The following is an 11,619-nucleotide window of genomic DNA, read 5'->3' on the forward strand; positions in this document are numbered from 1 at the left end:
CACGACAAAACCGGCACGGCGCCGAATGACGTAAAAAGTGAGTTTTTGATAAACTACTTTTTAGCCTTAGTAATCTAAATGAAAGTCATAGTATTCGTTAAACTGAGAAGTTTGATAAAAAGAACGCCAAAATCTGATTTCGTATGAGGAAGTTATGATTTTTCGAAGTTTCAGCTTAGCAGTAGACAGCTAAAAACTTGAATTTTATATCGAGCGATTTTTAGCCGACACAACCTAAAAGAACATTGAAGGTCTCATCATTGGTAATACAACGGTAAAAAGTCTGACGAAAACGGAGGTCGGATGAAGAAGTTATGAATTTTTAACGAATTTTCCTGTCCCGGTCTGTTAAAAATAATAATATAAAAATTAAATTCAAAATTAGCTGACGAAGTCTAAATGAAACTTGTAGAGCGTAATTTTACCTACGCGTGCATATAAAGAACGTCAAAAACGGAGCCCGTATGTGAAAATTATGAATTTTAGAAGATTTTGGCACAATTTTCGAGGAAATTCACATGGATTAGAGCTGGTCACGTGATCCTCACATGCCTACCTCGTGCCCGAATCGTGTGTCGCATGCTGATTCGATTGAGGGTTCGCTCCAATGAACTTCCAATGCGCCTCGCAACTGTTGCTCCATGTCCGAGGTGCTGGCCCAATCTGAAGCCGGCACGTAGCCTCCTCGCATCCGAACCTCGCCGAAGCAGCCAGCTGGTCCAAGCCTCGCAGCCACCTGCCCTCTTCTCATTTCCTCGGATCCGAGCCTTCGGACCTCCTCCCCTATAAATAGCAGCCATGCGAGCCTTCCCAGGTAGTTTGAGAAATTTGCCACTTTCACCCCCCTTTTTGATATTTTTACTATCTCGACATCCCCCGAAGCCCCAATATCATTTTTAGCACCTGAAACATGCCCCGAGACTCCCGAGAAGCCCGAAAATTTTATCTTTTCGGTTTTGAAGCTCTACCTTCGTAGAGCCCGGTTACCAAGAAAACTCCCGGTTTTCAACGAAGAAAGTGATATTTAGAGCCGAAGTGCTGCCCAAATTAATATTTTATCCCCCGGTTATTTCACGGTGAGTTTAATATATAGAAATAATTGTATGTTATGTGTTATATGTGCTACGTGCTTTTCAGTGTTATTATTCCGGGTTATTTTCCCGTGTTATTTTTATTCGCTATTTTTAATAGCAAAGCAATACCTTTGACAATGTGATCAGTGAAAGGACTTAGATTCACGTTGGTACTGGTATGTAGCCTCTGGCCATGTAGAACATGTCTCCGTAAGAGAATGATTTCTATTCTATGGTATTGGCAGAAGTTTAGACAAGGCTATAAGCCTGAAATCTACCAAAATGTTAAATCCGAAGTTGTATGTTTTTTTTTTGTGCCATTTAGGCCAAAGCTTTATTGATGTATATCAACTATGGAAATTGTTATGTCTCATTGATTGTATATCTTTGAATCAAATCAATGATTGTTATGGAAAGTTTGTCACATGATTCACATATGCCCTTGTTGTTCATTGTTCCTCTTTGCTTCTGCCATATTGAAGTATATATATGGCATAACGTTATATTGTATCTATTATTGAACTCACTAAGCGTCACCGCTTACCCTCTCAATGTTTAACAAATTGCAGGAGATAAGCATCCGGTATAGTTATATACTGGTAGAATATTTTTGAATAGTTTGAAACTATTGTATCGATAGAAGCTTATGAATAGTTTGAAACTATTGTATTTTGCACTCCCATATGTATAAAACTATAGAATACTTGGAAGTTATGTAATATATAACACTTTAAAATAGTCGGTTTGTATCCAGAAGTTTGTAACCTCTTTATCAATGTAAAATATTGTTTTTATGAATATGCAAGTAGCATGTTTTGGAGTAACTATATTGTCAAGTATGAAAGTTTGGGTCTTTCATAAATATGAAAGTGAGGGTCTTTCACGATACGAAAGGCTATTCCTTAAACCAAAAGAAAAGATGAGTCAGACATCTTCTACTGGCGACGGGTATTCCTTGGGCGAACCCTCTGATCTGCCATTTGACGTACTACGTCCTGAAGATGACGCTCATGAGCTCTTTGACGCACTTGAAGTTCTATAACCTCAGCGCAGGTTGCAGCTAGCTGTTGCTGCAGAGCCTCATTGGTTCTTCTAGTCCTTTCTATGGCTTCTTTGAGTTGGCGAATGCGGACCGTGTTAACGCCAGAGTTAGCGTCAATTTCCATGACTCAATCGACAACTGCTCTACCTTGCTCAATTTTCCGAGCAATCCTGCAGACCATAATGGGCAGCACTCGATCAGCAGAGCCTCCTTCGCTAAAATTGTAAAAGCTTCGGTCTCCATTGAAGGGTAATGGTTGACCCTGCTCATCACTCCAACAATTCAAGTTTATCGCCCACAAGGGTGTGGGACCTTGAAATGCAGGTCGGGGGTTGAGATTTGGGTTCTGAGCTACTTGAGGTAGGTTGTTGACTTCTGGTTCGGAGTCAGAACAATCCGAAAAGCCTTCTGAGAGGTGATCATCCAAAAGGATTGGATGGTCATCTTCTGGCTCTTCATCTAGCCATCCAGCATTGCCCTGATTTGGGAAGTACGGGTCTCCAGGGATATGGAATCCAGCCATGATATCTACGCGAGAGAAGGGGTATAAGAAATAATTACTAGACGTACTAACTAAAATAATTATAAGATGATCCTTATTAGTTACTCCAACATTTGCGTAGTGCATACCAGTCATATGTAACCAAAATAGGATAGACCTTCGAATAAGTGACCCTAAATCTAAGTCCACAACCAAACAAGGAACATGAAGTAAAGCAAAGATCACATATTCTAAGTCTATGCCACCATAGTTACCTATAGGGGTGTCGAACGGGTAAAAATTTCAGGTTTCGGGTAGAACGGGTATTTCCTTAAGAAAATAATAATCGATACCCGACTTATATTGTCATTCGGTTTTTCGGGTATTCGGGGTTTGAGATCGGGTCGGGTAATTCTTGGGTATACCCGAAAATTTCTTAAATGACACTTATTGATAACTTTTTTTTGCATGTTGGTTGGTTTAATAAAGAATTTGGTAGGAAAATACATCATACAATTAACAAGTACATATATAATAACAATACAAATCATTATAACATGTTATATACTTTTTAAATTCCATTAGGTGCGATAGTGTGAAATTGAGAATTGTGATGATGATTCAGGACTTCAGCTTCAGCGTCGTGTTCCCTTTGCAAGTTTGCGCCGACTGTCGAGTCGTCGTTCATAAGAAGGAAACAAAGGGTTTTATTTTATTTGAAGTGTGCGTACGTGACAACATTGTATATTTGGTATTATTTAAAAAATGAATTCGGGTATTCGGGTATACCCAAAAATAAATACATACCTAAAACCCGACCTATATTATTATCGGGTTAACCTATTACCCGAATGTTCATACCCGTTACCCGTTCTACCCGAATTCGGAACGGGTCGGGTGGGTAGAACGGGTTTCGGGTTTTTTCGACAGGCCTAGTTACCTATAACCGTAGTGTATCCACTCAACAACTATTGACATACTAATAAAGACCTGTTTGGTTCTCAACTAAGTAATTATAGTAACACAAAATACTCCTATAGTATTTTCAGTTTATGTTATGTTCTAATGTTCTCATTGTAGTAGTGTTGGTAAGTTCTTAGACTTGTTGATACATGACAACCATTCTCGGTATATGCTAATCACTTCTCGGACCAACATAGTTGATCAGGCTATGTCACTCCCAGAACTGACCATACATCCCTGAGCTCACTTGTGATGTTCAACAATCGTAATACTTTTGCTATGTTCTAGTATGACACTGTTCTATAGTAAGTATGTAGGTATGTATCTATGTATACTTCTAGTTAAGTATTTTAATACTTAAAAGTATAAACTCTTGGTTAGAGTCTTTTAATCCCGTTGTGTTTATAGTTTGTATATCTTTTATGGGTTGATATACTCGATTCACTATAAACAATGCCCTGATACCAATTTGTCACACCCCAAAGGTACTCAACTGATTGAATAGAACTTTTATGTCTACATATGTATACATGATATATATCTAATATTTAGACGACCTTCGGACAACTGGCCGATACCCTAAGTCCACATCCAAACAAGGAAAAGGAAATAAAGCGAGCTAGAAGTCGTAAGTCCTTTAAGCATTATGAATATAACTATACATATATAGGCATGAATTTTGACATTATATAAGTTAAAAAGAGGTTTTGTAATACATTTAAAGAGTTTTGAACAATAAATAAATAATGACTTGATGTCAGTTTATAAAACGATTTAAAAGTAGTTTGCCTTGAAACACAGTTTGAAGTATATGAAATCCTTGTTTGAAACACAGTTATAAATCACATGTGATTGATTATATAACTAGCATGTTTTCTACTTGTATCCCCCCCCCCCCCCATAAAATCATTTAAAATCACTTAAAAGATAATGTTAAGAGGTATGAACTCACTTGAAGTGAGTGATGCGAATGTAAGATCGGTAAAGGATGCTAAGTGTCAAGTGAAGACTTGAGCACACACGGATCCTATTTAACATATAACGACACATATATGCTTACTATTACTGTTCATAACAACTAATTATGTAATGGAACAACCTTAGGGACTAGGAAACACTTGTACTTACGTGTTAAACCACATAGGGTTGCATATAAGGAGTGTAGGGCCTCTCATTGGAGTTTATGGCCCATATGGTAATAACCACACGAGTTTTCGGCCAAGGGGTAATTTCCCCATGATTTTACGGCCGTAAAATCATGGTATTAAGTACCAAGTTGTGTTATAAGGTCTTGCAAGTCATAATGAAGTGTTTTATGATCAAGTCTAATCCTTAGGAAGGAATGGTGGCACCATTGCACCACTAACTAGAGTTTACGGCCCAAGGACCATTTCTACATGAGTTTATGGTTGTAAACTCATGGTATTTTGTACCATTTCAAATTTTAAGGTCCTTAGCTCATGTTGGAAGTGTTCGAGACTTGGTGCCAAGGCTTTGGAAGGGATTAGGGTTCATTTGCACCCTTAATTAGGGTTTACGGACCAAGGAGGTTCCTTGGCCGTAAAATCCATTTTGATCTTGTTTTCTTGATGTTTTCTAGGTGTAAACTAGTTGATTCAAGTATAAAACAAGCTAAGACAAGAGTACTTACAATATAAAAGCTTATAAGGGTGTTTAAGGCTCAAGAACACTAGTGTGTGTTCTTGGTGTTCTTGGTGGAATGAAGAACACTTGAAGATCTATCAAATGAAGAGATTTCATGGATGAAATCATGTACAAACACTAGATATTGAAGTATATCAACTAATCAAGGAAGGAAACACTTACCAAGTTGAAGATCTAGTGAAGAACTCGGATGATACTTGAGAGAGAATGAGTTCTAGGCTTGAAAATGGTAAAAATGACTAAGTGTCATATTTATACCCTAGAGTTTACGGCCGTAAACTTCATTTTATGGTCGTAAACTCCAAACTCTTGGAGTTTTGAGACTTAAGTGTTGTACAATTAACTCTAGAGTATACTTCCTATAAATACCTCTGATGTATTTAAGATTGAAACACCAAACTGACTCCAAAACTGCTAAAAATTAGCAGAAGTAAGTTTGACTTTGATTGAACGCATGGTTTGTTATAAGATAGAAATTTCGAGTTGTCACACAATTACACCCTATCTTCTAAAATCCTTTTCAAAATAAATCTTGAAATTATACCTTAGCCTCCGGAGATTCAATTATTGTCATTTGGCTTCCCTAAACCAACACCCCACCAATATTTATTTAATTAGTTTATTTTAAATGGGATGTTACACAAACCATTTATATTTGCCAAAAAATACTTGAACTTAAATAAAAGGATCGGACGGAAAATTCAGAAAACCTGATTTAAGCATTCCTTCGAGCAGTTGGTATGCAGCTTGAAACTTTCTTTAAAATCTCACATTCATAATTGCTTTTAACAATTGTCTAATTTGATACTTCCATTAACAAAAATGATGAAGAAGAAAAATAACCCTATTCATGTTGTCCCTGCTAGTAATTTGGCTAAACGGTGATGTTAGCAATGGAGACGTTAGCTACTCAAAACAATGGAATTGATTTTCTGGATGGATTTTCAGAAGTTTATGTGAAAAACTAAAAACAATAATTGCATTTTTTTGAAATTAAAGAATATAGGCAAGCCTACCTACGATTGGGAAGGAGAAATAACAAATGAGATTAGGTTACAAATCCACAAAGAAGCTTGAGGGCAGGTACGACATTTAAACGGGAAAAAAATGACTCAAGATTAATCTCTTAAGGATAAAGATAAAAGGGAAACATGAGAAGGCGATATGGGCCACAAAACGAAGAAGGAGGTGGCGGTAAAGGGAAAAGGCGTGAGAAAAGAGAGAGTGACTCAGCTTGAAACTTTCTTTAAAATCTCACATTCATAATTGCTTTTAACAATTGTCTAATTTGATACTTCCATTAACGAAAATGATGAAGAAGAAAAATAACCCTATTCATGTTGTCCCTGCTAGTAATTTGGCTAAACGGTGACGTTAGCAATGGAGACGTTAGCTACTCAAAACAATGGAATTGATTTTCTGGATGGATTTTCAGAAGTTTATGTGAAAAACTAAAAACAATAATTGCATTTTTTTGAAATTAAAGAATATAGGCAAGCCTACCTACGATTGGGAAGGAGAAATAACAAATGAGATTAGGTTACAAATCCATAAAGAAGCTTGAGGGCAGGTACGACATTTAAACGGGAAAAAAGTGACTCAAGATTAATCTCTTAAGGATAAAGATAAAAGGGAAACATGAGAAGGCGATATGGGCCACAAAATGAAGAAGGAGGTGGCGGTAAAGGGAAAAGGCGTGAGAAAAGAGAGAGTGACTCACCTTGAGGCGGCAACCAGTTTTGGGGAAACGTCGGGTATGTAAGCAATTAACCAGACCTGCCTTTGAATTCTCCTACGTCACACTGATACATGGATGACTGGAAACAAGTAGGGAGGTCGGTGATACAAAAACCCTAGTAGGTAATGGTAGGATGATGCAAGGGTGTAACCGAACACTGCTGTATATGTTAAAAATGGCCGCCCATAGACTTGTAGGGTGTTTGGGATTACTTTTCAAAATGACTTTTTGAACTTTTAACTTTTCCAAAAAGTTAAAAGTTTGAAAAGGTGTTTGGCAATTTTAAAAGTCCTTTTAGAATGACTTTTTGGCAAGAAGAAAAAGGAGTTATTTTAAAAGATAAAAGTTGTGAGTTTTTGTGACTTTTGACTTTTTAGCCTTTGCTCATTCAAAAGATAATCCAAACACATTTTAAAACATTCTTTTGCAAAAAGCTATAAGAGTAAAAGTCCTTTGGTTGAAAAGGATTTTTAGGCTAAAAAGCAATCCTAAACACCCTTTTTTTATTGGAGAAGGGAAGAAACCATCGACGTGGACATAAATTGAAATCTTCAACATATAGGTAAGGATATTACAATCTTATAAATATTATACAAGCACAAGTGACATATATTGTAATCTTAGAAATTAAAAACATACATGGTATGTTGTAATATTATAATATTAGTAATCTAATCCAAATCATGATCCTCCAAAATCATTAAAAAAAATTACCCAAAAAATGAAGATGTATTAGAAGTTTGTTGATTTTGGTGTTGTTCATCTCTTTTCTTTAAAATCCGCTCTTGTTGAGCAATAATGTATGCTTAGATCCAAATCCGGATTCTCCAAGATCACTAATATAATGTCCAAACGATGAAGATGTATTGGGAGTTTGTTAATTTTGGTGTTGTTCCACTCTCTTCTTTAAACTTCGCATGTGTTCAATAAAAGCATAGGCTCAGATATGTTTTTTTTTTGAACTGACAAATCTAATGTACTCCTGAGCTAACAACATCTATTCCACTTATGTCCACAACGGGACTTGAACCTCAACCTCAAATGTGTAATATTATAAAAATGCATATGTAATATTTATTTAGATGTGTGTTAAATGTAACTTTATTTTATTTAATAAATTATTATTTTAATAATAAAAAAATTAATTATATACAAATGTTTTGTTTATAAATATCTGATGATATAATTTATTAAGCATTTTTAATAAAAAATATATTACTCTAAGTTTAGGAAAACCTAATAAATATAAGAACTGTTTTTGTAAAATTATTAAGGTAGATAAAAAGAATATGCCTATAATATTTTTTTGGTGTTAAATATAATATAATGATTTAGAAGAATTTATTATTATACTATCCCTCACACAGTAATGTTTTTTTTTAAAAGATAATGTTAAAGGTTGAAGCTTGTCTAAAACATTCACAAATGTTTTTAAAAAAAAAGTAAATTACATGGATCGTCTTTCATGTAGGTGTTAAAAGACACGTTCAATCTTTATTTTCAAAAATTAACTTGGATCATCCCTTATTTGATTAAAATTTACATGTTTCATCCCTATCAACATGAAATGACTCTATTACCCTTACCAATTTATTTATTCCATTTATTTTTTTTATTTGTGATAATTTATCTGTTAGTTTTTCCGAGTTTTATTAAATAAGAAATCGAAGTGGACCCACACCCTTTTATACATTACCGCTCATTGTCCCAATTTTCAATTCTTCTCTCTAGCCCTTTTTTCTTATAGTTTACCGATCACATGAAGATGAAGGCATCGATGGAGTTGAAGGGCTTTCAATATCATTATCTTCTACTCTACAACATCTCTACTTTACAAGATGCAGAAGCAACTAAAGTTGAAGACTTGAGAATTGATGATGATTTTACCGTCACCATCAGGATGTTATACCATCTGATCCATATCGTATTCAAATCCTCTTCTTTAGGAGTTGTCAAAGTGCTGCAAAATTCCAGATATATGAAGACTGCTTAAGAACCCTAAATCTTTAAGTCGACTTGATACATGATCTTGAACATCCAGATGAAGAATTAATTTGAAGAAATCGACAAGTGAGTGATTTCTGATTTTCACATTTTCGGAAAAGCTCGATTTTTGCAAGTTTTCAAAACATTAGATGAAGATTATTTCTTGAATCTGTGATGGTGGACCGATTATGGTGGTGGTCGCTTGTATGAAGATTATAGGTTTGATTTGCAGGTTCAGTGATGAGTTTAATTTCGAGTTTGATTTTCATGTTCAATTGTAGGTATGTTATGGTGGACTAATTAAGAAATTCCAAAATCAAATCCTAAAAAAATGAGAGATAGCTAACTGGAACTACAATCCATAATAGATCTCTCCAACAACCACAAAAAACGACAACTTTTGCACAAATAGATGAAAAAAGATACGAAGGGAAAGAGATGTTAACCTTTCGACTTCAAAGAAAGTGGGGTGGCGGGGTGAGATCACAAAGGTTAGTATTTCTTTTTTAAAATTTTAAATAACAATAAACAATATGAGATTAATTGAAAACTAAATATATAAGGTTAGTATGGTCATTTTAGATATGGTTTGGACTAAAACTATATTAAAATTGTCTTTTAAGGATGAAACGTGCAAGTTTAAACCAAATGAGAAAGAGTCCGGATTAATTTTTGAAAATATGAACCTTTTAGCACCTACAACTTTTTAATTTACTAAAAAAAATTACGGTCGATCCAAACTACATTTATTTTTATATTTTGGCTTAAACACAATTATAAGAAATAGTTAAATTTAACATATAGTTTATATAAAATTACAATAGAGTAAAAGTATTGTTGGAAGCTATGTTCAACAAATGGGCACAATCCTTTTTCTGTCAAACTCTCTTCTTATGGAATAAGGTTCCATATTTTGACAATTTTGATCAATCGAATGAAATTGGTTTTCTATAAACGTAAATACCAAACAATCCCATTAAAATTCCACCAAAATTATACAATTACCCAAACAATCCAATTAAAATTCCACCAAAATTATACAATTACGTGAAAATTTGTGTAAACCTAACCACCATCTCATTTCTCATGCCTCATGTAGATTCCGTTGTTCTTGATGACGAGCCACTTCTTCCACCTGTGATGGCACTTCGTCGGCCGGAATTTCCTGCGGCGGCGGAGCGGCGGTGGTGGCCGTTTCACTCGACGAGACATTGCTCCCGCTGCTCTCCACCACCACCACAGGCACCGGCTCCCGCCGCGGAGGAGGGCCGAGCCTCCCATCGATACACGTGGAGCATTTGGTCTCCACCCACCCTTCAAAATCGTATTGCCCGTGACCCATGATCCGCCGACCGGAACACAACCTGCCTATCATGACAGCCACCGCACCCAAAACCATAATCACCGCCAGCACACCGATTACGGGTCCCACAGACCCATGACCCGAATGAGATTTGTACGCCTGTTCTTGGATTATCGGCGGAAATGGCGGTGGTTGTTGTTGCGCTGGATCGAGCTCCGGCGTACTTGACATTGTTAAACTCTCAAAATCCAAGATTTTGTATATGACAAAAAGGGGAACTTATCAAGAACCAACAAATTAGGTTTTCAAGAATCCTTTTTCAGAAGACAGAAATATAAGCCGAAAGCACGATTCCCAAATTCGAAAACTTCAAACTGAGTGTGAAATTCCCAGAAAGAAAAAACAGAAACTGGGATTTCAAGATTCTTTCTTAAAACAAACAAAAAAACTTCACATTTGAAAATCCCAGAAAAATGAGCTGAATGACTAGACACAAACAGGGTTTTCAAGAATCTTTCCCCAAAACACTGAAATATAAGGTGAAATCAAGAAACCCAGATCCAAAGACTTCAAATTGAGCATAAACCTTTCGCATGAGTGAGTGTATCTGCTAATTCACCAAAAAAGTGAGACTTTTGAGCTGAATCAAGAAACTCAAAATGGGTTTTTTTAAGTGTGAAAATGCCCAAAAAAAGAAAAAGATAGAAATATGAGCAGAATCAAGAAACAAAACCCGCAGTTTCAAGAGCTCTTCACATTACTTGCATAAAAATCCCAAAAGAAGGAGAGAAGAATCAAGAAACACAAACTGAAAATTGTGAAAAAATTTCACATTAAATGTGAGGATTAGGGGTGGGGGACGCCCAATAAAATTACTTAGTTAAAAATGGTGGAGTGAAGTGAGGAATCTAATAAGGACATTTTATGGTACAATATGAATGGTGATATGAAAAGGGTATTTTCGGGGTGTCCAAAAGTTATTTCATGATTGAAGAGAGGAAAGACAAGATATATGCTAATTTGAGACTTTTCTGTTCTCCTTTTCTTCACAATCACATGCTGTTTGAATAGTGGAAGTGGAACAAGAAATCAACCACAGTAAATTTCATTTTGACTTGTGTGACTTTCTTTTCCCTTTTAATTCAACCCTTTAATAGCCCACATGGGAGCCAATTAGGGCTAGTGTTTCGGCCTTTCGGGCATGGTTAATGGTTATTTAACATTATGTTCAGGGGTCCGCGTCCGTCCTCAGTAATTAGGTTTCAACCAATTTTGATTTAATTGATTTGTGTGTGGAATATTTTTTATTCTCATAAACTCATTCTCAATATATATATTGGACAAGTAAGCAAGGTATTTGTAATTTAG

General features: G+C 35.7%; 1 protein-coding gene across 1 annotated transcript; it reads right to left on the bottom strand.

Annotated features, from left to right (window-relative positions):
- Window positions 1-10,032: 10,032 nt before the first annotated feature.
- On the bottom strand, window positions 10,033-10,482 carry LOC111895733 (uncharacterized). The gene has a single exon (XM_052765833.1). It carries the CDS (start codon window positions 10,480-10,482, stop codon window positions 10,033-10,035), a length of 450 nt encoding a protein of 149 aa, XP_052621793.1.
- Between the last annotated feature and the right edge of the window lie 1,137 nt (window positions 10,483-11,619).

The sequence above is a fragment of the Lactuca sativa genome, chromosome 7, assembly GCF_002870075.4.
Source record: "Lactuca sativa cultivar Salinas chromosome 7, Lsat_Salinas_v11, whole genome shotgun sequence".
Taxonomy (NCBI): domain Eukaryota; kingdom Viridiplantae; phylum Streptophyta; class Magnoliopsida; order Asterales; family Asteraceae; genus Lactuca; species Lactuca sativa.